General features: G+C 46.8%; 1 protein-coding gene across 1 annotated transcript in view; it reads right to left on the reverse strand.

Annotated features, from left to right (window-relative positions):
• HDAC6 (histone deacetylase 6) overlaps positions 1-27,527 on the reverse strand; it is a 1,945,770-nt gene that overhangs the window by 408,378 nt on the left and 1,509,865 nt on the right. Inside the window, exon 24 of the mRNA XM_069647471.1 lies at positions 23,683-23,857. Coding sequence (XP_069503572.1) covers positions 23,683-23,857 — 175 coding nt within the window. The remainder of the gene's footprint in view (positions 1-23,682; positions 23,858-27,527) is intronic.

Genomic DNA, 27,527 nt, shown 5'->3' on the forward strand with positions numbered 1-27,527 from the left:
ATCCCGTTTCGATCTTCAAAAGAAAGATGCATTGCTCCGCGATTACCACTAGATGTCGGACTATATGCACAACATGTTATTCTAAGCAGATTCACAAGCATCAGGAACATCTATACCGCATCACGACAGTTTGGAAGCAGTTGAATCGTTTATGCTGTGAGAGGCAAGAAACAATTAATAAATGAATTACTCTACATCATTTTACATAATAGCTATTTCAGATATGACAACCAATATTATGCACAAATCTCAGGCACTAACATGGCTTCCACAATGACCCCTGCCTATACAAAAATGTTCATGTACTACTTTGAGAAGAAACACATTTTGGATAATGAGCACTGGTCTAAATATCTGGTACTCTGGAGAAGATGCATAGGCAACATTGTTGGGATATGGTCTCGCACCAGATCCCAATTAATGTCATTCTATGAATAGCTCAACAAGATTCATCCTCGTATCAAATTTACACTAGAAATAAGAGAACACTCCCCACACTTCTTGGATGTTGAACATAAAATAAGTGATACAGGTATTGATACTATTGTTTATCATAAACCTACTGACGTTAATAATGTTTTACACTATGTCAGTTTCCACCCCAGGCAGATGATAGATACAGAGTCTTCTGTATAGTCAATTCCTATGAGTTAAGAGAATTACTACAAACACCACATAACTCGAGAAGGAATATACAGACCAGAAGGTTACAAATGTGAAGAGAGGCTAACCAGTGGAGATAGTTGATCAAGCTGTACAGAAAGCTGATGCAATAGACAGGGAGATACTACTCCACCCTGCTCCTAAAGACAAGGGAATTCCACTTCTCTATATTTCTGAATTTTCTAGACAAAGTGTACACTTCCGCAGAATCATCTGCAATAACTGGAAATACCTACACCATGATTCACAATTGCTAAAACTGTTTCTCAAACCTCCCATGATCGCCTACAAGAGAGGCAGAAACTTTAGAGACAGACTGGTGAAAGCTGAAAGAAACCGTCCCGACGTTCAGAGAACATTGACAACACCAAAGAAGGGCACATACCCCTATTTACAATGTAGTAACTGTAATAGCGTCATCAAAGGCAATACTATTCAGCACCTTCATAATGGCCAAAAGATTGCCTTGAAAGTGTATGCTACCTGCAACAGCACAGGAGTGGTGTATGCAATAAAATGCCCATGTGGCCTTCTATATGTTGGACAAACTACCAGATCAGCAAGAGAACGTTGGCTAGAACACGTACACAGAATGTTAAATCACCAGTAGCAAGACATTTTAAAGAAAATCGACACGATCTATCGCAGATAATATTCATGATTTTGGAAGTGGTACACACTTTGTCCAGAGGGGGTAACAAAATAAAGAAACCTCTCCAGAGAGAGATGTATTGGATCCACTTATTGGACACAATACATCCCAAAGGAATGAACCAAGAGTTCAACTTACATTGTTTTCTCTAAATTTAAAATGACTGAGACCCATTCTATCTTGTTCATTGAGTCCAACCAATTTACTAATAGATGACTCAAGTAACATGTACAGACCTCAGTACATAGGGCATGACTATGATTGTATCCCTGAAGATTGTGAACAAACAGACTAGAAAACTATGAGAAGTCAAATGAGAAGCCAAATGTACAGTATATGGGAATAATACTGCATAACAAGGAGTTGCAGAATGTAAGCGGGTTCTAAAAGAGCCTGAGAGACTGTAACACTGTTGGGAATCATGGTGATGATTGTGACTGTATAATGTATGCAAATGTATATGACGAGTAAGTCTCTTAACCTTCATTGAATTGTGTACTGCAGCACTGAGACTGAGTAGTGTTACTGCTATTATGTACAAGTAAGTAAGGGAGAATACAGTATGACCAAGGCAGAATCGACATCCAAGGATGGAATAAAGCCTCGTCCTTTGAAATGGGTGCGAGCAGTGGGGCGGAACGTAGTATGCGGATCATTGACCCGCAGCTGCGCTTTTGCCCCACTGCTCGCACATCTACATAAATCCAGAATATACATCCCTGTTAAATTAAGGTGCACATGTTCATTGTGCGTGATGGAATTTGAGATAATTCTTCCTTACCTATTTATCATTACCAACCTTCCAAAAATTCACACTCTACAAGGTATGAATTTGCCTTATATCATTCAGTTAACTTTTTCGGTATGTGCCCGTGACTTAGCAGGGCTTAGAACGCGCAAGCGGGATACACAGACTAGTCCTCACTCAATATGGCGCCCATGGAGGCGAGGCTGGCGTGAGCGCGCGTCGCCTCCATGGAAACCATATAAACAAATGCAAGCCAAGGGGCTCGTCTTGGAGGCGGGCGGCTTGATGGGATTCTGACCTCGCGAACGAGGTATGCGTTTGATGCCCATTGCACATGGGTTTCCCCAGAGATCCGGCAGCGCTGACTACCGCACACCACAGTACGGTATTGACATGCGGGTCAATAGAGAAAAAGTAAACTAAATCGACAGGGGATAATACACCCCATTAAATAATAATTTTCTCTGATTGTCAATATTGAGAATACTGAAATGGATGTAAGGGCATGTTACCAGAGTAACATGGTCCGCACAATTTTGCGTAATCTTTTGAGAAGAGCCCACTTATTTCCTTGTGGATTATCTAACACAGATGTTGGTGCGGGTTACCAAAGTAACACGATCCGCACATCTATAAGTGATCCTTTGAGGTGAGTCTGTCTAACTCCTTGGCGAGTTCCCAATATAGAGATACTGTTCAGTATGAATTAGAAGATACAATTTGACAGCCATAGCAGTAGGGCTATTTCGTTAAATTTCTGCCCTTTAATTTCTTAACCACTAGGGCCTACTATTTAGGAGTCACTCGCCCTTCACACTACTCAAGAGTCAGGCGTATGTCTTCTATCGGGTAAGTGATGTCACAATGATTTTCCTCATTATTTTCCATGTAATCTCTTCAAAAATAGACGTTAGGAAACCCAATTTATTTTTTGATAGAGGTAGGAGCATCCTTCCCTGTCCTGTAGGTGGAGAGAACATAAGGTTAGTGGTCTAATGATTAAAAGATCATTCATTTAGTGAAACTTGACCCCGAAACAGAAGTCTAATTAGGATACTTTCATCTCTTTAGGATGAAAGCTGGAAACTTTTGATCTAATCAAGATATGGAACTTTACACCTCTAGCTCTGAAGATGGATTGTATTAAATCTGAAACGCGTCGGCATGAGATATTCTCTAAAAGAAGTGTATTTGGGATGATCATTAATTGCTAGCTCATGTATTGAGAATGAGAAGATAGATATAGATACAATCAAACTGTATACATTATGTCCAAATTTCAAAAGAACCAACTCGTCAAATTACAAACACAGAAGACATCAGTGTTCTAGAAGATTCTGTTAATGAAATTGATACTTGACGAATTTATCAACTTACTCTGAGGACAATAGCGACCAGTCAAGGGTTGATCTGGAAGAGGAAGAAGATCTCAATGCAAGCGCCTCCATAATCCATACAGATATGGACGACACTCCACCGAATCCTAGCATCAATTCTGATCCGGAAAGGGTCCCAAAAGGGCTACTTCGCCTACAGATAGAAGAGCCCAGATCAAACCCCATAGCCATGGAAGCACATGGGAGATGAGAAGACGGAAATTTATCGACCCAAAAGTCTTCAAAAATGGAAAAGTTGACTACTAATACACAAAAAGAGAAACTTCCAAACAAGGAACCGAAAAGCATTACAGACAAAGAGAGTGACTCAAATCTAGCCCCCATTAAACACAACAACACGCAGAAGCACTTCGGAGATGACCCTAATGAAGATAACTACCAGATCTCTCCACTAAAACTTCCATCTCGCTCAAGATATCAAGTGGTTTGTAAATCAACAAAACCTGATTCAAATCTCAACTTCTTTGAAGATGGACTTCTACTGGAAAGAATGAATACCGAAGATGACGGGTTAATCATGTACCGAGCAAATGTTATTAGACTCTTACATCATGTCCCATCTCTTCGCTCACTTACGTCCAATGACATTGCAAGAGTCGAATTTCCAGAAGAAAAAACACTGGACCGAGTGCTCATCTACCCGATGACTCCTCTCATCACACATTCCTTGAAACAAGAAATATCACAATTAAGATCACTAGGTTTTGACCTTACCGAGTCAGGAATACAAGCTGGTCCATCAAAAAATCCTTCAAAAAGAAATCATTCACCTGAGCCAAAGGTCGATCTAGGGCGCTCCAACAAATGGTCTGTTAAAAATCATGAAAGATGGCATAGCCCAACTGATAAATCTGACTGGTGCAAATACAAAAATGGTTGGCAAAATATTCGTTCCATTACTCAGACCGCCATAGGTCAGAAAGAGATAATGTACACCAGCGAAGAAACTCTTATAGGCGCAAGAAATCGCCTTCGCCAAAATCAAGAAATGACTATAGCCACGAAAGGTCTTCTAACAAACAGGAATCAAGACCCTTAGCAGCTGGAACTGAAGAAAATTGAAAATGGCTGATGGCACTAGTGGCAGACAAAATCAAGATGCCATAGGACGGGGCTTTGTCAGCACCCACGCCCCTCACAATAGCCTCATGGAACACAAGGGGTTTCAGTCATCTATTCCAAGAGAGGAACCAATCAAATTAAAATGCATGATATCTTTTGCTTTCAAGAGACCTGGTTGCGTACTCTGCCTATAGTTGAAGGCTATTCAAGCCATCTCAACCCAGCAATCAAAGGAAATACTGGTAGGCCAATGTCAGGCCTCCTGGTTCTTATTAATAACCAATTTGACTTTGCAATAGTAAAAGAAATCATGCCAACCCCTTTAATCCACATTGTAGTAGGGTCTATCAAAATTGCTGACCAACAAATAAGGAAAACACTCATAATTGTTAACCTTTATTGGAATCCCGCATCCGCCGCAAGCATGAATTTTCCGGACCAAATAGAAAAATGGTTAGTGCATTGTAAAGAAAAATGGGTGGACCCATGGTTTATTATTTGTGGTGATTTGAATTCGAAATGTTGGGATGAATCCACAGGCCTCTTAACAATTGATAGCTTCACTCTAACACCAGCGGAAAAGAGAGGTGACCAGTGGAACACTGTTATGAATACGCATAAACTGAATCTATTAAACGGCAATACCACTGGAGACATCCCAGCTAACATCACCAGGAAACATGGCAATGGTGGCCACATCATAGATTACATTTACATTTCATCGGAACCGATTTTGGCAGAAAATAAAATGGTGGTAATACACATGAACAACAGTGATCATAATTTGCTTTCAGCCAAATTACTACCAATTCAAAATAATGCAAAATTCACAAATATGAAGTTGATTGAAATCAATATGGGAAAAAACTGCATTAAAATTCCATCTAACAAACTTCCATCTTTGACTGAAAACACAACCACTCTTGTAAATGTTCTGTATTCTTCAAGAGAGACAGAACCTTTGAACTATCTCAGTTTATTCAAAACTTACGAGATAAAATCCAAATGTTCCTATTTGAACCCCAGTACACATCGGCACTCCTTTGACCATCAACTCATCCTTAAAAGAAAACACTGAGGAAAAGTCTAAACACCCTAAAGGGCGACAACTCTGCACTAGCCGTAACTAGAAGAAAATTCCTGCGTCAGAAATATCGGAATTGGCTAAAACGACATAAAAAGATACTGGATCGCAATGATGCAGAGAAAATGCTGCGCACCATACAGTCATCAAACACTGTAGAAATGTGGAAACAGTTAAAACAATTAAAAAACAGATCAAAATTCCCTGATAACAACGCCTATAAACCCTGCAGCTTGGATCTCTCATTTCAAGGCTCTGTTCAATCACGAACAAGAAGATATGCCATCCACACAAGTCAATGAGAGATGGCATTTAATAGACACCTCAGTGAGTACCATCGAGAAGAACAAGTTACTTTCTTACCTGGTAACGTTCTTTCGATGGGAGGGTCCGACGACGTATTCCATATCTATGACATGTAATCACCACAGCTGTGCTGCTTCGGAAACTTTTTCGGCGTCTGCGTCCTGCGTCGATGACGTCGATGCGCCGCCGTCGAGGACCTCCTCCGACGTCCGACGTCATCCGATGTGATAAGCAGGACGCACGACGCCAGTAGCCTCAGTTGTAGTTTTTTCCCCCAGAACGTGTGACATTAGTCAACTGCCAGTCCGACACAAAGCCTTGCGGAACGTAAGCTGCAATCGCAACAGAAATTCTGCAGCGGGGAAGGCAGGGAGGGAGCGATATGGAATACGTCGTCGGACCCTCCCATCGAAAGAACGTTACCAGGTAAGAAAGTAACTTGTTCTTCGAGGGGATTGGGTCCTCCGACGTATTCCATATCTATGACAGACTCCCAAAGCAGTACCAAATCAAGGAGGAGGGAAAGAATTTAGAAACAAAATTTAGAATAGCCAATCAAATAGAGCAAAGGACCGCCTTGCCAAAGGCCAGATCCTGCCCTCTGATGGAATCGAGGGAATAATGCCGTACAAATGTATGTACTGAAGCCCAGGTGGCAGCATCACAGATGTTGCGAATAGGAACACCCCTCTGCAGGGCAGTAGATGCAGCCACGCCCCTGGTAGAATGGGCCCGCAAGCCAGCCGGTGGGTCCTTACCCGCCAAGCGGTAACACTCCGAGATGGCCAAAATAATCCAGCGTGACAAAGTCTGTTTCGTCACAGCTTGCCCCAAGCGCTTACCAGCGAAACCAATAAAGAGTTGATCGTCCACTCTGACCCGGGACATGCGAGAAACATAAAAGCTCAAAGCTCTCCTAGGATCAAGCCTATGGAGCCTCTCCTCTTCCTTACCAGGATGCGGAGGAGGATAGAATGCCGGAAGAACAATCTTCTGGGCCAAATGAAATACCGTCACTACCTTTGGAAGAAAAGAAGGACGAACTCGAAGGACAACCCTGTCCTTGTGAAATACAGTGAAGGGTGGCTTAACAGAAAGTGCCTGTAACTCACTCACTCTGCGAGCGGAAGTAACCGCAACTAAAAACACAGTTTTCAAAGTCAACAGCCTCAAAGGGCAAGAATGTAAAGGCTCAAACGGAGCACCCATAAGAAACCTAAGAACAAGGTTTAAATCCCAACCGGGCACCAGGAAAGGCGACGGAGGGAACACATTAGTGAGCCCTTTTAGAAACTGTGAAATCAAAGGGATTTTAAAGTAAGAACATTCTTCAGATGAGCGCTTAAAGATGGACAGCGCCGCCAGGTAACCTTTAATGGTACCCACTTGCAAGCCCCTGTGGGCCAAAGAAAGCAAAAAGGACAGAACCATGGGGATGTCACATGCAAAAGGATCCACATTCTGAACTCTGCACCAGTCGCAGAACTTACGCCAACGGCAACGGTACAGAGACTTAGTTGCGGGCCTTCGGGCCGAAAGCAACACCTCCATCACGTCTTCAGGGAGGTCCCAATCCTTATACCTCAACCTTTCAGAAGCCAAGCGTGAAGGTTGAGGGATCCGACCTCTGGATGGAGAACCTGACCCCCCTCCCGTGAGAGCAGATCGTCTCGGTAGGGAAGACGACGTGGAGGGCAGATGGACAAGTCGAGAAGGTCCGGGTACCACGTCCTCCGAGCCCACGCCGGAGCAATGAGGATCATCCGGGAACCGAACTTCCGTCACCTCCGCAGCACTTGCGGGATGACGGGGACTGGAGGAAACGCGTACAGCAGCGGGAATGACCACTCCACCACAAACGCGTCTCCTAAGGCTCCTCTCGGAGGAAATTCCCGCGAGCAAAACCTCTCGCACTTCTGGTTGACACTGGAGGCGAAGAGATCCACTTGAGGGGTCCCCCAAAGGGCGAAGATCTCCAGGAGAATCTCCTGAGCCAACTCCCACTCGTGAGAGATCGCGCTCTGCCTGCTCAGAGCGTCCGCCGTCACGTTTTCGTCTCCGGCCAGATGAACTGCCGAGATCGAAACTTCCTGCCGGATGGCCCAGAACTCGAGCTGCATCGCCTCCCTGCACAGAGGAAGTGACCCTGCCCCCCCCTTTTTGTTGAGGTAGTGCATGGCCACAGTGTTGTCCGTCATGATCAGGACAGTCTTTCCTCGCACAGTCGGCAGAAAAGCCTTCAGGGCTAGCCTGACGGCCCTCAGCTCCAACAGATTGATATGGAGTCTGGACTCCGACGGAGACCAACGACCGCTGACTGTCAGCCCGTTGGCATGAGCTCCCCATCCCGTGAGGGATGCATCCGACACGATCGTCACCTCCGGCCAGGGTAGCCAAAATGGAGCCCCCTTCATCAAGTTGCCTTCGACGGCCCACCACAGAAGGTCCCGGGCGACCGAGGGCGGCACCTGAACCGGGTCCGACATCCTGCCGGAGGACTGCGACCATTGCGTCTTGAGCGCCCACTGCAAAGATCTCATCCGCAGGCGAGCCTCTGGCACCAGAAGAATGCAGGATGCCATGAGGCCGAGCAACCTCAAGAACTCGAACGCCGGGAGCGTCTGGGCATGCTGAAACTTGTGCACCATCTGCTGAATGTGAAGAGCCCTCACCTGGGGAGGAAAACACTGCCCCAGGGAAGTGTCGAGCACTGCTCCGATGTACTGGAGCCTCTGTGTTGGCGTCAAATGGGACTTCTTTAAATTGAGGGAGAAGCCCAGCCTGTGAAGGGAGTGGCAGGCGACGGACAGATGATCCAGGACTTGCTCGGGAGAGCTCCCCCTGATCAACCAATCGTCCAGGTAGGGGTAGACGTGAATCCCCCCTTGCCTGAGATGCGCTGCCACCACCACCATGAGCTTGGTGAAAACCCTCGGGGCGGAGGTCAAACCGAACGGCAGGACCCGAAACTGAAAGTGCGAGTCGCCAACCGCGAACCTCAGGTACTTCTTGTGCTTGGGATGGATCGGCACATGGAAGTAAGCATCCTTGAGGTCGAGTGACACCAACCAGTCCTGAAGCTGAAGGGCCTGGAGGACTTGAGAGAGAGTAACCACCTTGAACTTGTCCTTCCTGAGGAGTTTGTTCAAACCGCGCAAGTCCATGATGGGTCTCAATCCCCCGTCTTTCTTCGAAATCAAAAAATAAGGGGAATACCATCCCATGTTCCTCTCCGCTACAGGCACCAGTTCTATGGCGCCTTTCTCCAGCAGGGCTTGAATTTCCTGCGCAAGGAGCGGATCCGGACACTTCAAAGAGAGGTTCCCCGGTGGATTGTCGCGAGGCCTGTGCCGAAAGGGAAGACAGTAGCCGTGGGTTATGATCTCCAGAACCCACACATCTGAAGTAATGGCACGCCACTCTACAAGATGCTGCGCCAGCCTTCCCCCAACCGGCGAACCATGGGACATGGCCTCATGACTGAGTAGGAGCGGCTGCGGCGTTACCTGAGGGCAAAGAGGCAACTGCCCGAGCGGCCTTGGCACCACGGGTACCCTGTCGTCCACCTCTGGTACCCCTGCGTTGGCCCCTTTGACTGCCAGCTCCTCCAGCTTTACCAAAGGACGAGTAATAGCGAAAGGAGCCACCCCTCCACTGCTGTCCCCTAGGACGAAAAGGCGGAGGTTGGCGAACTGCAGCGCCCAACGACTTCGCTGCAGCTTTCGAGGTCTGCAACCTCTCAAGGCTCTCGTCAGCCTTGCTGCCAAAAAGATGTTCACCATCAAAGGGCATGTTGAGGAGCCGGGACTGCACATCAGGAGCAAACCCCGACTTCCGCAACCACGCAAACCTGCGTATCACGGAGCTCGCCGCCATGGACCTACTGACGCATTCAGCTAAGTCCAAACCCGACTGAACGGACTCACACATGGCATCCTTACCATCCTGGACCATAGCAAGGAAACCATCCCGTTCGACCCCTTCGGGAATATGTTCAGCCGCTAACGCAACACAGTTCCACAGAGTGTGCGTGAAACGCGACAAGGCACAAATGGAGTTGGCCGCCTGAAGCGCCATACCACCAGAAGAAAACACCTTCTTCGCCCAGCCATCAAAACGTTTGTCGTCCCTATCAGGAGGGATGGTAGGGTACGACGCCTGCTTTGCCGGGGCCGTGGCCGCCTGCACCACCAAACTTTCCGGAGTGGGGTGCCTGGTCAAGTAGCAGGGGTCGCCACTGGCTGGACGGTATTTTCGCGACAAGGATCTGCCCACTGCCGGGAGACTCTCCGGAGCAGTCCAAGCCGCCGCCACCCTACGCTGTAAAGCCATATGGAACGGCAGTACCGGGTCAGATGGGGGACCAACATCAAGGATGTCCGTCAGATCATCCTGCACAAACTCCCCTGGGGGAGCAGACCATCCCAGATACTCAGACACCCTAGCCATAAGGCGCCGGTATGAGGAATCGGCATGGGAGCCAGGCTCAGGCTGACCAAATTCCACCTCCGGAGAGGTGTCCAGTCCACTGGCATCATGCAGCGACTGCCTCAAATCGTCAAATTGACTATGGCCCGAGACAATGTCATCTGGCACCTGACTAGGAACCAGGCCATCCGAATCCTCATCCGCCTCTGAAATATAATCCAAGTGGTGGAAAGGCACCCGAGAGTGCCTGCTCTTAACCAGAGCCTTCCTAGGGGGAACACCCGAGACACGGGGCACCTCCGACACGAAAGGCGACGATGGCGTCGAGCGAATCGGCGCCGACGCCGAGAAAACCGGCAACGGCGCCGAGAGGATCGGCGTCGACGTCGAGGAAATCGGCGTCGACGTCAGATGCAGCGCCTCCAGTATCGGCGGCGTCGACACAGCCCTCGAAGCCGGAGCCCCGAGCGTGTCCCTCGACGACCTGACCGTCGACGGCCTCGACGACTTCCTCGGAGCCGGAGCCTCGAGAAAGCCTGTCGACGCCACAGACGTCGATGTCTTCCTCGAAGACATCACAGGTGCACACGGTCTCGATCGCGTCGAGGACCGGGACCTGGAATGGGTACGGCGAGAACGAGCCTCCTTGTCCGAACGGGACCTCTCCCGTGACTCGCGCCGACCACTCTTGCGAGCGGTGGCTCTCGACCTCACACGGCCGACCCCACTCGGGGGCGCGGACGGTTGAGTACCCTGCGACTCAAGAATCGCCAACATCTTCTTCCCGAAGGAAGCCCATTCCTCCGGCGTCGCACGGCTGGTGGGGTAACCGACGTGCCGGGCAGAGTCCTCTGAAGAGGACCTGGAAGGCGACCGGTGTCGGCGCTTCCGAGAATGCCTCGAAGAGGCTGAGGAGTGGCGAGACCGACTCCTAGAAGAAGACCGACGAGACTTCCGACGATGACGCGGAGAGTCACCCCTCGAATCATCCGTCGAAAGCCCCGCCGACTTCGACTTCCGGGGCTTGGACACCCGACCTACCGACAATTTCTTCTTACGTTCGCGTAAGGCCTTGGACGTGAGCGACAGGCAGTCGACACAGTCATCCGTGTCGTGGGCCTCCCCGAGGCACCAGAGGCAGGCATCGTGCGAGTCAGTCACCGACATCTTGGACCCACACTCCCCGCACTTCTTGAAGCCCGGACGCGGGGTTGAAGACGAAGTGGAAGACATCGTCGAAGGAATAATTCACAAACGAACAGGTTCGAAGAACCAGAAAGAACAGAACTCCAATGAGTCGAGGCTAGAACCGAGAAACACGAAGCAACACGTTCGCGGAAAAAACGGAACTGAGGCTACTGGCGTCGTGCGTCCTGCTTATCACATCGGATGACGTCGGACGTCGGAGGAGGTCCTCGACGGCGGCGCATCGACGTCATCGACGCAGGACGCAGACGCCGAAAAAGTTTCCGAAGCAGCACAGCTGTGGTGATTACATGTCATAGATATGGAATACGTCGGAGGACCCAATCCCCTCGAATGTCATTTTGAAGTTGTCAAAATTCAATGCACATGGCCCTGATGGAATCAGCAATGATGCCCTTAAAGAAAATCCAGAAGAATGGGCGAAACTTCTATCAATTCTGTTCGACTATATTACATGAACTCAAAAAATTCCTACCTCTTGGAAGGAAGCGATAATTGTACCCATTCACAAAAAGGGCAACCGACAGATTCCATCCAATTATCGCCCCATAGCGCTGCTAGATTCCATGGGCAAAGTATTCGGCACACTTGTACTTCGAGCTTTGCGAAATTGGGCAACTACATCAGGCCATGTCGACCCATGGAAATCAGGTTTTGCTCAAGGTATTGGGACATCCCTTAACATATTCATTCTAAATCTGTTGAAAAGCCGCACAGAGAGAAGAAAAGATCTGAAAATGTACATAGCTTTTGTTGACTTAACTCAAGCGTTTGATAGCATTTCACGCCAAAAGCTATGGACCAAACTAGAAAAATGGGGCTCTCCTGTTTCAATTATAGACCCCATTAAAGAATTTCACCATCATACTACTCTCCGTGTTCGGTTGAATAAAACTGGTCTATTAACCGAGCCAATTCCAACCAACAAAGGCGTCAAACAGGCTGCCCGATGGCCTCTGAAATATTCAACCTTTTCATTTCTGACATGGATGCTGCAGCTAAAAACATCAGATGTTTTCCCCCTTCAATAGCAAACACCCAAGTCAGTCGCCTAGTATATGCTGATGATGTGGTCTTCATAGACCAAACTCCAATCGGTCTTCAAAGACAATTAAACAACCTACAACAGTATGTGGAAACCAATGGACTTACAATTAATCAACAAAAATCGGCCATACTACCTTTTGGTCTTCAGAGGAGCCAGTTACGAACTAAAACAATGCACTGGTCTCTACTCGGAATAAAAGTCCCCGTAGTTCAATCCTTTAAATATCTAGGAGTTTGTGTTAACACAAGCAGAATCGATGCTGCGCGGCTCCAAACACTAAGAAAAAAGTTCTGAACCTGACAGGTCTAGGCAAAATTATCCTGAAACGATACTGTGGCTTCAGTCTGATTCCAATTATTAAATTCTACAAAGCGAAGGTAATTCCGATCCTTACGTATGGCGCCGAAACATCATTCAATTTTAAAGCCAAAAATTGGGCAGTTCTAGAAGGCCACTTTTGGAAAAACATACTTCGCCTTCCCAAAGGCACTCCAATACAGGCAATCCGCAGAGAGCTAGGCCTAACCTCCATGCTAGCGATTGTCGAATGGAAGATGTTATCATTCTACAGAAAATGCATGGAGCTAAATCCTAAAGGCGGATTTAAGTGCCTAAAAAAAGCTCTCCTGGAAGAATTTGATCCAATTCTGAGCGAGTGGCAAACAGAATGTCGACGTCTACGTGATGCTACAGGAGAACAAATGGATACTCTAATCAACAACCCGGACAAAGTAAAAAAAAAACTGTACTCTTAAGACTGCTTCAGAACCGAAAATGATGGTTAACATGCAAGACCTATGGGAAACCGTGGGAGGACAGCAAAAGACCAAATTCCTTACCAAGATATCTAAGACTGTTTCCGCACTGGTATTTCAGAGATCAATTTTTTAGATTCCGGCTCAATCTAATTAAAACACGAGAAATTGCCTGGCCACGAAACCACAATACCCCTCTGAATTGCAGACTTTGTCAAGACCCTGAGTCATCAGAGAATCTGTATCATCTATTCATGATTTGCCCGGCTCTATCACCACAAAGAACCGTTCATATGATTACCATCATTAACAAATACGGATACAAATCAAGGGAACTGTGGTGGAAAATGCTTCAATCGGGCGAAAAAACATCAGTATCTCTTGATGTAGTCAAATTCTCCATCATTATACAGAAGCAGCTATCCATGTGTGAATAAATCGTGACAGGACATTTGACAGTTACTTAAAATCTAAGGAAAAGTTTCTAATCTGTTTTAACTTGATAAAAGGTTGTCAATTGTATAACCATATATCAATAAAAAAATAAAAAATATATATATACATTATGTGCCTCTGGGTCAATGTGTATTGGCCCCAACATAAAATACTTGTTGTTCATTTGAATTGAGAATAACCTATTTACCCCTTTTTTTTACCTTTTGTATTGAAAAATGAGAAACTTTACTGCATGTAAAAAATATGCTTTGAGCCTTTGCGTTTTGCTCAATTTTTTCAACTAAAAATTCTTTTGTGTATAAAATCCAAGTACTGAAACATTATGCACTACGGGTTACTGTGATTTTGTGAGTGTTTGTAAAAGACAACAATAAACTGCATGATAATCTGAATACTTGGGAGAGGTGACAGCCAATGCTACCTTATTCTGGTGACCCTGGCTAACTCTGCCTTTGGGATGGTATATCCCACTAGGAGTGCACCATAGGGTTATTAAGTAGCAATACTTGATATTTGCTTTTGTGTTTACACCTTTGAATCTCGGGTGGCCTCGAGATTTACCCTGGTGCACCTGAAATACCAATAAGTGATTATGTTACAAACCGGCTTTGAGATAATTTATGAATTGATGAATAGCCCTTGAACCACAGCTACTTTTTTGTGCCCCTCCATCACAGTATTCTTTCAGACCTCAGTACTTGTCATGATCAATAACAAAACTGATACAGTCGAAACATAATCAACAGTAAATGGAACATCAAAACTAAATAAATGAATATTCATATTTCCACAGGAATTGCAAATCCTAGTGACAGATGTAAGGCCCTGGAACGTGCCTTACAGTCAGCAGCACCCAGTTAAGCCATTTGCAGTCTGCCCCTTTCTAGTTAGTTACTAAGTCGTTGAAGACATCCCCCACACCTCACATTCAGGTAAATGCGATGATGATCCGGAAATTGCTGCCCCCAGTGCATGACAATACTTTGCAAGTCTGCAAGAGGCATTAAAAGCCTTCGGAGCCATGTTTCCTAAAACAAATAACGCTTTTGCCCTAGCATCATTCTTTTTACACTCTGTCAGGAGGCAAAAAGGGAAAGCCTGAGCATTTGGAATCAGCTCTAGCCACCTGCACCACCAAGCTCTCAGGCATGGGCTGCTTGTATAGGAAAGCCGGTCGACGGTGCCATGTTATATTTGTTTACTAGATCCTTGTGCACAGATGACATGCATTACTTACCGTAATAGCATTTCTGATGATTGCATCTGCTTAGATTCACATGCTGTGCATATAATCCGGCATCCAGTAGTAACCGCAGAGCATTGGATCTTGTCTTTCGGGGACCAAAAGGGGACGTCGGCATAGGCGTGTCTGTAACACTATCCCTATCGTGACCTGTAGTGTACCAAAATCCCTCACGCGCCGAGGTCCCTCCGATTGTATTTTTTTCTGCCATGAGGGAGCCCAAGGCTAGAGTGAGTGAGTACATAAAGAGAGAAAGTAGTAAGACGTCTATGTTCCTTCCACCCTGAGCGGCGAGGTAGGGAGGGCACATGTGAATCTAAGCAGATACAATCATCAGAAATGCTATTATGGTAAGTAATGCATGTCTTCTGATGCTTGTTAATCTGCTTAGAATCACATGCTGTGCATAGACTAGCGAGCAGTTGGCGGTGGCGGTGGGTTGTGAGAACGAACAGTAGAGAAAAGATGTCTTAATACTGCTTGTCCCACCTGAGAATCATACCTAGAATGAGTGTCTAGGCAATAGTGTTTTGTAAAGGTGTGTACAGAACTCCAGGTTGCCACTTTGCAAATGGACTCAAGGGGAACATTTGCAATGAATGCTATGGATGCCCTAGTGCCTCGAGTAGAATTTGCTCTAGGCTTGAAGGGCAGTTCTCTCTTAGCAAGAGTATAACATAGTGTGATGCATTTGACAATCCACCTTGAAATAGCTGATTTAGAGACAGGATCCCCTTCTCTACCAGCTGCCACCGAAACGAAGAATTGTTTTGTCTTCCTCAGTGGTTTAGTTCTTTCCAGGTAGAACATGACTGCCCTGCGCACATCTAGTGTGTGTAGGCTTCTTTCGGCCATGTTAGTAGGGTTCTGGAAGAAAGTGGGTAGCTCGATTGATTGGTTCACATGGAACTGAGATAAATTTAGGCGCAAACCTTGGATGTGTGCGCAGAACTACCTTATCTTTGTGGACTGTAACAAAGGGGACTAGAACTGAAAGAGCCTGTAGTTCGCTAACCCTTCTGATAGAAGTGATAGCCACCAGGAAGGCTGTTTTATAAGTCAGTTCTTTCAGACTTGCTTTATGCATAGGCTCAAAGGGAGCTCCCATGAGCCTGGTCAAAACCACATTCAGATCCCATCCAGGGACTGGGTGAGAAATGGGAGGACAAATCCTCTTAACCCCTTCAATAAAGGCTTTAATCACCAGTATTTTCCACCACAACACCTTTTGTTGTGATGTGGTGTAGGCTGACAGAGCAGCCAGGTGAACCTTTAGGGAATTGAAGACTAACCCAGTGTCCAACAGATGGGTTAGATACAGCACAATGTGTGTGGGTGAGCAATCATTGGGATTGACGCCCTTGGAATGGCACCAGATGACAAAACGTTTCCATTTGCTGGCATAGCAATAACGCGTATTCGGTTTTCTCACTTCCCTGAGTATGTCCATGCACCTCTGAGGAAGTTGCAGGTGTTCAAACACTATGACCTATAGCCAAGCTGCTAAGTTCAGAGTTTGTGGGCATGGGTGTAGGGTCTCTCCCTGTCTTGCGACAACATGTTGTATGGGCAGGGTAGTTTCACTGGTGGGGAGAGGGACATTTCCATCAGTTGAGCGAACCAGGGTTGGAGGGCCCACATGGGGGCCACCATTATCATAGAAACTGGTTCCTGATGCATCTTGTGCACTATCTTGTTGATAAGGTGATCCGGGGGGGGGGGGGGGGGACTTCGGAAAGCGTAGACACATTTCCCTGACCATGTTATCCAGAGAGAGTTCCGCTTGGATCGGTTCTGGGGGTACCTGGAGGCGTAGTCTTGGCATTGGGCATTCTCCTGAGTTGCGAACAAGTCGATCTCTGGGAAGCCCCATTCTGCGAAAACGTTGGACACAATGTCTTTGTGTAGTCGCCATTTGTCTTTGTGTAGTCGCCATTTGTATTCTTCTGGCAGAGGAAAATCTCTGCTGAGTACGTCTGCCAGAAGATTGAGTTCCCCTGGAACATGTTGGGACAACAAAAACATCTTGTGTTTGAGAGCCCATATCCAAATGTTTTGGGACAGCTTGGATAGCCCTGGAGAGTGAGTGCCCCCCTGCTTGTTCAGGTAATACATTGCTGTAGTGCTGTCCGTTATAATCCGCACTGTCTTCCCTTGCAGTTGCACCTGAAAGGCTTTCAAAGCCTTGAACACCGCTAATAGCTCCAGTAGGTTTATGTGGTTGGACGCTACTTGAGGAGACCAAAGTCTGTGGGCTGTCTGTTGAAGCAGAGGAGCTCCCCACCCTGTGAGAGATGCGTCTGTCATGAGAGTGGCTTCCACTGCAGGGGTGGTGAAGGTCTTCCCCTTCAAGAGGTTTTCTCTTAACCACCAGTGCAGAGAGAGAACGAGGGCTGGCGAGACAACTACCAGATCTTCCCCCTTGTCCGCTGGCCTGACACCACTGGCTGTTGAGCCACTCTTGCATGGGACGCATGCGCAGCCGCACATGGGGGACCAAGTATATGCATGACGTCATCATTCCTAGCAAGCTCATGGCTTTGCGATTCGTCACCTCCCGACTTGCTACATATTGAGGGTTCTGAAAAAGCATGTTCTGAACCTTCTCGTTGGAGGGGAAGACGAGACCGTCCTTCGCCCGAATTAGAGCTCCCAGAAATTGTTTTATTTGACTGGGGACTAAACTGGATTTCTTTTAGTTGATTGAGAAACCCAGATTGAAGAGGAGATCTACTGTTTTTTGGGTGTTCGAAAAACAAGCGTCGAAGCGTAATGAGCCAGTCGTCGAGGTAAGGGTAAACTGGGACTGATAGTCTGCGCAGGTGTGCTGCCGCCACTGCCAGGACTTTGGTAAACACCCTCAGCGCCGAGGCGATGCCGAAGGGGAGTACCTTGAATTGGGAATGCCTGTCCTGGATCATGAACCTTAGATATTTCCTGTGCGCTGGCAACATTGAAATATGAAAGTATGCATCTTTCATGTCCAAAATTGCCATGTAGTCCCCTTGTTTTAGCAATGGGATCACCTCCTGCAGTGTTACCATGCAAAACGTCTGGGGTTTTATTAACTTGTTTGCTGGGCGCAGGTCTAGAACAGGAAGCATGGTGAGATTCTTTTTGGGTACAAGGAAGTACACTGAATAAATACCCTTGTTTACCTGAAGAATAGGGACGGCTTCTATGGCGTCCTTTCCCAGCAGTGCTTCCACCTCTTGATTCAGGATCTCCAGATGGTCCGGTGAAAGGCGATGTGAGCGCGGCGGTCTGAATTGTGGAGGTCGGTGCGAATTCCACGCAGTAACCGTGGGCGACCGTCTTTATGACCCACTGGTCTGAAGTTATCCCCTTCCACGCCATGAGGAAAGATGTTAATCGCCCCCCCGGCCAGGGTAACATGGGAGGGATCCTGGATTTGATCGTCATTTCTGACCAGAGGCTGTGGCTCCTCTAGGATTGGGGCCTCTGCCTTTGTCGCGTTTCTGACCCCTTGGTGGGTAGTATGCGGTGTTTCCAGAAGTTTCTCCTGAGTTGAAGCTTCCCCTGCCATAGTTGTTTTGACCAGCACAGGCTTGCCCTCGAAAGGACCGCTGAGAGTTATTACCCCTATGGGTGGAAGGTTTCTGTGTGATCTGTTGCAGAGACTTCAAAGTCTCATGTTCCTTCTTGGCTGTTTACAAAGCCTCATCCACCACTTTCCCAAAGAGGTTGGACTCCTCAATGGGTTTACTGATGAGGGAGGCTTGAGTTTCCGGTTTAAAACCTGAGGTCTGCAGCCAGGCGTGTCTTTTCAGCAGGGTCCTTGGGCCAGAGACCTGCCTACAGTTTCCGCAGTGTCCAGGGTGTTCTTGATCACATGCTGGTTAACTTGTCTTCCCTCCATTACAATGGAGAGAAGCTTTGATTTGGCAGGTTCAGGAACCTCTTGGAGGCCTTCCTGGAGCAAGTTCCATTGGGCGTCAGCATAGCTTGCCAATAGTGTTGTATTATTAGCAATCCGCGTAGTGTATGCAGCCGCTGATGTGACACGTTTGCCAAGGGCATACAGTCGCTTAGATTCCTTGTCCGGCGGTGACTCCCCCATGGCAAGGGGTACCCCTGCCCTTTTCCGAGTGGTAGTTACTACCAATGGCGTGCCCTTTGATGTATAGAGGGTCGGAAGGGGAAGGACAAAATCATTTTTCAACTCTTGGGTTCACTGCCCGGGTTTGAGCTGGTGATACCAATGAAGGGGCCACTCTTCTCTTAGTGTTAAGGAGGGGGATGGCTTGACTCGATTGAAGTTTCTGCTTAAGGATATCCTTCACAAACTCCTGCTCAGGCACCGCCTCTTGAGTGGACATTTTAAAGTATTCCGCTGCTTTTTTCAACATGGAGTTGAATGCCATTTGGTCATCTACAGGAGAAGCCTGCGAGCCAGGGTGGACGGAGGAGAAACCAGGCACAAAACATCAGAGTCCTGATCTTGCTGTGTCCATGGGTCCTGACCTTCCTGCTGGGTTTCCTCCCAGTTGTCCGTAGTATCCTGTTGTTCTTCCTCATAACTTTGTAGAAATGAAGCTTCTTCTTCTTCATTATAAATGTCCCTATATGTGTCCATGTGGTCAATGTCTTCCTGCTGAAAAGCATGAGACTGATAAGGGTCTACCCGAGCCCTTTACGGGGGAGGATGATCAGAAAAACTGATAATCTTCTCCAGCCGATCCATACACCCTTCGAATTTCTCTGTAGTCCATTTAGTGGACCGAAACGGGCCTGCGGGTGGAGAAACGACATTCTCCACTCTGCAGCGTCGAAAAGAGTCTCTTAGGGTGTCGGAAAGAGGCTCTTGACTATCTTCGTAAGCATCGTAAGAATCGGGATCCTAATCCGCATCTGAAACCTTTTCTGTGGCTTGTCCCATAACTTTAGGCGGAACCGGGGTAAGACCAACCGCCACCGTAATTCTTTCGATGCTGCTTTCAATAGTCACGGAATCAGCGAAGATTCCAGTGGTTCTGATGGTTTATCGGTCGGTGCACTACCTTCTGCGGTGCTAGAGGGCCTAGCGGTTGGTTTTCCGGGTAAAGGCCTAGCTGTAGTTTTCGGGCCTACCGCGGCCTTTACGACCGTCGAAGCGTCAGATTTCCACGCTTCGACATGTGCAGTTTTTGGAGTAGCGCCCTTACTTGATTTAGATTGCCCAGTCGCAAGACGTTGCCGCGGATGCGGGGAAGGCTTTGGATCAGAACGATCCGGGGAAACCGGCGAAGTTTTCGGTGGCCCTGTTGGCGCTTTTACCTTTTTTGACGAAGATGTCGAAAACGGTGTAGGGTGTTGTCCCTGTAGCGAGACCAGAGTCAGGTCTTAAAGGGTCGGGGACGGGCGTGGCAGACATAGAAGCATCCGCCTCAAGGTCTATAACATCTGCAACGGATGTTTGGTCATCCGAAGTATCCCCTGTCACTCTCAGAGGGTGTGGCGGTGGGGATGGGGGTTCCACTCGCGACATACCATACGTGGCCCACTGCTTTACACAACGCTCCTTAAGGGTCTTAGGCCGAAGGAGTTTGCATGCCGCACACCGCTTCTCGTCGTGCTCTAGGGGGAGACGGGCGTTACACGTCCTGTGTTCGTCCTTGCAAGGATATCTAACCCTACAGTTAGGGCAGAATCTAAAAGGAGTCCTTTCCATAGCTAAAGGGAAGGATGACCAGACCAAAAGGGAAAAGAGGGGAAAGGAGGAAAGACATACCGACAATATGGCCACCCCGACCCCACTCTCCCTACTGTAGAGGTCAGCCAGAAGGCCCGACCACCTGGAAAATCCGGCCGCCGGATCTTAGGCGCTGAAATCCATAGCTGTAGACGAATCCCCCGTAGTCTTTGTCAAAGATGTTCTTGTGGCCGAAGTAACTTAATGGGGAATAACCGACAATTCGGTAAAGATAAACAATGTCTCTAGTAAGAGCTCTGCTATAGGGCGACCAGTTATCTGGGTGGAAAAAAACAATCTGAGGGACCTCGGCGCGTGAGGGATTTTGGGTACACTACACGTCACGATAGGGATAGTGTTACAGACACGTCTTTGCCGACGTCCCCTTTCGGTCCCCGAAAGACCAGATGCAATACTCTGCGGTTACCACTGGATGTTGGACCACATGCACAGCATGTGATTCTAAGCAGATTAACAAGCATTAGAAATAAGTATATGATAGGGTCTTTCAATGCCGCACCGAAAAGCAGAAAAGTCTCTTAGGGAGGTGTGTTTGTGAGAGAGAGAGCAAGAGAGAACGAGTGAGAGAGATTTCACCAAGTTGGTCATACTTCATCTGAAGGAAGCATCAAGGTGAATGTAAAGGGGGGAGATTATATCGAGGTCAAGTGAATTAACGAGACAGCTTGCATCCCATGGGTTTGGTGCCAAAACTGACATTAAGGCTATTTCCTCAGTGAAATGCACCCGTCTCCCTGACTATGGTTGTATTCCCATTGGGAATTTGACCTCTTCTGCCATGAAGATCGACTGCATCAATTGGAAGAAGTGCTGCCTTGATTCTGGGGCCTACCTTGATTCCTCTGTCAAAGCCACCGTCGATGTTGAACCCCAAGAGTCGAAGACACATTGAAACTATATCAACCTCGACAAGCACCATCAATGCGACCCGAAGAGCTAAATCATTCGACCCCTGAACTGGGCTCTTTGGCATACAGGTATCGTGCTTCATGGTAATTCTCCCTGCCTTTGACGGCGAAGTGGAAAGAGTTTCGGCCTTTGACGTCGGAGCTGTAGCTGCTGGCGTTATGGCTTTAGAAAAGGTTACCAACATTTGGAGATGAAATTACTCCCACTTCTCTGCTGAGGACGAGTTCATGGGAAACATTCCCTTTTCCCTTTCGGGTGACAAGTCTGATACCTATCCTTTCTGGTATGACGCCTACTTTTCTGATGAGGAAGAGGAGGAATGATGAGTTTTTTGTGCTCAACTCGGTCAGAGAATGATCGTTGTCCCCACTCTACTCGGTAGCCTGTGTGCCTGTTCCCTCTGAAGATTTGCATTAAGAAGGGGTATTCCTAGGGAACTTAGAGGCAGACCAACCTAATCCCAATTTGGCTATCCTCTCCTTAACAGCCTTTTGGGAGTCATAGATCTGAATGATCCACACACCCAGACATTTTGGCAAATACAAGAGACAAATGGTGTTCAGCTACGTTGCGAACATCTTACAGTTGCAGTCAGCACAACACTTGTATCCCAAGGCTTTTTGAGAGTCAGACAATCGATTTTCAAAGAGTATTCCAAGAAGCGTGCAGCACTTGAGGAAAAAAGGAACAGAGGTCACAGAGCTGTTTATATACACGCCACCTGACGTCACATCCAGGGTCGAAATGAAGTGCATCAAGGGCACTCAAACGCTTAAGTTGCAGAGTGCCCCTGCTGGGGTAAAAGTTTCAGTGGTTCAGCAGATGCTGCAAAATATATCCAAGTTGAGGAATTTGTGGAAGGATGCAATCCGTTACAAATGTCCATACAGTCAAATGAAAAGGGAAACATTGCTCCACAACACTGCTCTCCATAAAGGCTGATTTAAATGGGGAATATTTAAATGCCCCCCAGTGGTATACATAAGGACTAATCAGTGCCACCAAAACAAAGGAGTGAGGTTAAAAAGGAGCTCAGTCCAAAAATTCCGATCAGGGTCACAAAACATTGAGCAGGTAATGCGGGTGGTCCCACTGAAGCAGATAAGAAGGCTTCAAAAAGAGAAATATTTCCCAACAGCAGACTTGGACACAGTGACCAAACAAATCACTGGGTCCTAATTAATACTTCAATCACACCACAAAAGAGCATTGAGACAAACAATGCAGTACAATGTACACAATGGAGCTCATTTTGCTCCTAGACATAATTTGACATGGGACCTGGCACGTATGCACTGAGGCGTAGACCGGTCGCCGCTGCCAAATTTTCATTATTTGCACTGCAGGGTGCAAATGTAAAGGGAAGAAGGTGGCGTACAAGCATGTACACTGCCTTTTGCCTTCCACATTTACACTCCACAGTGCAAAGTGAATAAACACTGCATGGTATGCCAGGCAGCGTTTACTTTTCATTGCGAGCGCTGCTTGCCATGCTCGCATAACAAGTGGCACTCACAATTACAATTAAACCCTCCCCGGCATTGCAGGAAGCGTGTACAATGGACCCCATAGGGATCTCCGGCATTTGTGCCGGCATGAAAATCCATGCCGGCGCAGATGCTGAAGCATTTGTATGGCGGAGAGGAATGGAGCAGCGAAAACTCAAGTTGCGTTCCGCCCTTCCTCTCCAGCATACAAATACTTGAAAATGAGCTGTGGCGCAAATGGCTTTTATGCCTTCCATTTACGTTATGACTCATGAACATGAGCACTAAGATGTCTCCTTTATACTTGCATCTACTCCGATAGACCACCACCAGAAGGCAATTATGCTGCTTCACGCAAGAATCATTGCCTGATGATCTCTGAAATGCATAGTGTTCTAACTTAGACTCCCTGCACGGGTACATTTGTTTCCGACAGAGCTATTACTGACTGGATGACCCTTGCTCTCGTTTAAATCATGTGCTTCTGGAAGTACATGCTTTAACTTCTTAACTCAAAGTACGTACCTTTTAGTTGAAGGCTCTTCCAGTACTTTTTGTGCACTCGGATGGTGTTGCTGACTGATTGATGGGCACTGCGCTGAGGAGCTCGCATCTTCCCTAGATCAGGCAAGTTGTCCCCCAGCAAGGTGCGGGTGCACATAGTCATGGACTCTGAGATGGATGAAAGGTTGTAGCCACCCTACCAGATTCAGAGAGAAGAAGTGAAACGTTTATCAGCAAGGGTCATCCCATGACCTCTGACAAGACTAATATTTCATCTGTTATCAGTTCTCTTGCATACTTAGGTGTTGGATTCTTTATTTTTATTTTGTGTGCCACTTGCTGCATTATAACCACTTCAAAGGGCTAGACTGCTTTATGGATGATATCAAGGTGCAAGTTCAGGCCTCCTCTTGATTAGCCAGTTAGAGAATGTTATTTTCTTGATGCTTTTCAACCGTAATTTAAGACACATTTGCTTATTCCAGTCTTTTCGAGGTACTTTTTGTGTCCGTCTTTTCTTAAGCGAGTCTATTTATAAGCTGTTTGGGACAGTTTTCCATAGCCCTTAGGTGAGGGATGTAAAACAATCTAACACAAAGGCAAGACAGGGTTGCAAACCAAAGTGGTAGCTACTGCAGATCAGTCAGGCTTAACTCACAGGCAGATGTATGCGGTCAATGAAATGCAGTTAGTCCCAACAGTTATCCTGAGAGAAAACACAGCTGGCAGACTGAAAAATATACACTTTATTATAAAATCACACAGACTATCTAGACAGTCAAATAAGTACTTCAGGTTAAAAGAACAAATGAGTTCCCTCTGGGTAATGTTCTTTATGATGGGGATTGTGAACTGATGGGGATTGTGAAGGAGAACAAATTACTTACCTCTAGGAAATGTTATTTCTGAACGATGTTCATCCCACGGATTCCTCATCTATGATATCCTCTCCATAGCACAGCTGTTCTCCAGAAAACGTTCTGCCGTCAGGGAGCACGGCTCTGCGTTGGCTTCGTCCGACACCCCTACGCAGTATAACATCGGGGTCAGTTTAAATAGAGGCACGGCGCCCTGGGATCTCAGTTTCACCCTTTTCCCCTAGCACTCTGATGCTTAGGGACTGCAGAAACCGACGGTATACTAGCTATCTGCCAAGAGGGGCAGGTAGGGAGGGCGATGAGGAATCCCTGAGACGAACTTCCATCAGAAAGAACATTACCCAGAGGTAAGAAATTATTTCTTCCATTGGATTCCTTCCTCCCACGGATTCCTCAACTATGAAAGACTCCCAGAGCAGTACGAAAATCTGGAGGAGGGCAAGTACACCACCTAGACCAGAAAACTCTGAAGGACCGCCCTACCAAAGCGGGCGTCCTGGTCTGAAAGGGAATCCAAGCAGAAATGCTTCGCAAATGTTTAGTTTAGTTTATTATTTATAAAGCGCACCTAACCCTGAGGTATCTGGGCGCTTGAGCACATAAAAAATAGTTACAGTTACAGATAACAAGTAATAACAGTTACAAATATATTGTATTGAATAGTTCTTGGGACCAGGTTACATGTGGTCAGGTTGATAGCGGCAATAATCAAGAAAGCATGGGGTGAGACAGACAGGTTACAAACAGCACTGAATAAATAGTGAGCAGGTAAATACATGTTACAGTTCTGAATACACAAAGATCGAGGTAGTTAAGCGAGGAGACAAACTTTGATTTTAGATCTGAAGGCACAAAAAGAGGATTGAGCTCTGATAGCTGTTGGTAGGGAGTTCAAGCATTTGGCTGTCAGCACTGGGAAGCTTGAGCCACCAGCTGTTTTCAATTTAAACTTAGGTACAGTGAGGCAATGCTGGTAGGCAGATCTGGTGGGTCTGGTGGAGTGGGGCCTTGAGAATTTGTCTGACGGATATTGGGGAGCTATGTTGGCCAGAAACTTGTGTGTAATGATGACGGTGATAATGTTGCCATCGATGTTGAAGGAGTTGTACCTGTGTTTGAGTTTATTGAGGCAGAGACGCTCACATTTCAACTTGGCCGATTCCTAGGACAGGGTGTCCACTCTGCAGGGCAAGTGGCAGCCACTCCTCTGGTAGAATGGGCAGCGAGACCCTCAGGGACTTCCTTTTCACCCAGATTATAGCATCCTGAGATGCAGAGAACGATCCATCTTGACAGAGTCTGTTTGGACACAGCCTTGCACCAGTGAAACCAATGAGAAGTTCGTCATCTTTCCTAGCCTCTCTTGTCTGAGACATTGTAGCTGAGGATGCAATCGCTCCTGTGCCTTAGAAGGATGAGGCGGATGAAAAACACAGGAATATTGATCTTTGATAGAGATGAAAATCCATGACCACCTTATAGAAGATAAGAGAGCCTCAGTCTCAAAGTTACCTTCTCCTTGGAGAAAACCAAGAAACGAGGTTTAAAAGATAACATCCGTCTCGCAGAAGTGATGGCAACCAGAAAAATTACCTTAAGGGTGAGCAATATAATCCAACAGGAATGAAGAGGCTCAAACAGAGCTTCCTTAAGGAATGTCAAAACCAAATGTAAATCCCTTGCTAAGACAACAAACTGGCAAGGAGGAAACTGGTTACACAAATCCCTCAAGAACTGCTTGACTGTGGGGATTGTGAAGATCGAGCCCTGTTAGCGGCGAGGTATCCCTTTACAGTGCCAATCTGCAGGTCTGCTTGGAACAAAGACAGCAAAAGATCTAAAACAAGGTAAAACGGACATGACAGAGTCCAGATGCCCACCTCTTCACCAAGCTGAAAATGTACGCCATCTGCAGACATCAATACACTTTGTGGGGGTTCTCCGAGCTGAAAGGAGCACATCAAGGACTTCATCCCACAAGTGCCACTCCTTGTATCTCAGCTTCTCAGTAGCCAAGCAAGAAGGTTCAGGCTGCTGAGGTTCAGGTGGAACACCTGGCCCACCGACTGGGAGAGCAAACCAACTCTTAAACGATGCCAACGAGGGCAGATGGACATGTCCAGCAATTTTCGGATACCACGTCCTCAGGGCCCAGTCCAGAGCAATCTGGATCAACGTGGTTCCAACAGGCAAAACCTCCTGGGGGCCGACAAGGACATTCTCAGGAGCAGGACCACTTGAACTTCCAGTTCATATTGGAAATGAAGAGGTCCACTTGAGGCATTGCCCAAAAGGAGAAGATCTCCTCCAGAGCTTACTGGCAGAGCTTCAATTCGTGGGAGGCCGAAGTCTGTCTGCTCAATTAATTTTCTGTGATATTCTCTCTTCCGGCCAGATGGGCCGCCGTCAGAGACACCGTTCTCCAGAGCCCAGAACCACAGTTGCATTGCTTCTCTGTACAGAGGCAAGGACTCCACACCACCTTATTTCTTGAGGTAGTGCATGGAAAGATGTTGGCCACTTGGTTGGTAACGCCGTTCCCAGGTGAGTGTTCAAGACTACCCTGATAAATCGGAGAGACTGCAGTGGCAAAACCAGAAGTTTTGACATTCAGGGAAAAGGCCAAGCTGTGCAATAGAGTGTAAAGGTCCCAACACCAAATCTGCATAGTGAGCTTGAACAACACAACAAGTACAGTTGTCAATACAGGCCCTCTTTGCATTTATAAAGTTAATTAAAAATTCAGAAAATACTTTCTCATATAAGACTGCTTTCAAAAGTAGAATATAGTCAAAACCTTTTTCTATTTTATTTATTTACTTTCTATTGTAATATAAACATTGACATCATATCTAAAAATGTGTGTGTACAAAAATGACAATTGTTGATTGACAATCTTTAAAAACCTTCTAAAAAACACACCACCAACCACTGACCTCATGTATCAACACATTCATCTCATCCACTTTCATACTCATTCAAAGAACA

This window comes from Ambystoma mexicanum, chromosome 2q, assembly GCF_040938575.1.
Source record: "Ambystoma mexicanum isolate Mex_15411 chromosome 2q, UKY_AmexF1_1, whole genome shotgun sequence".
NCBI classification, from domain to species: Eukaryota; Metazoa; Chordata; class Amphibia; order Caudata; family Ambystomatidae; genus Ambystoma; species Ambystoma mexicanum.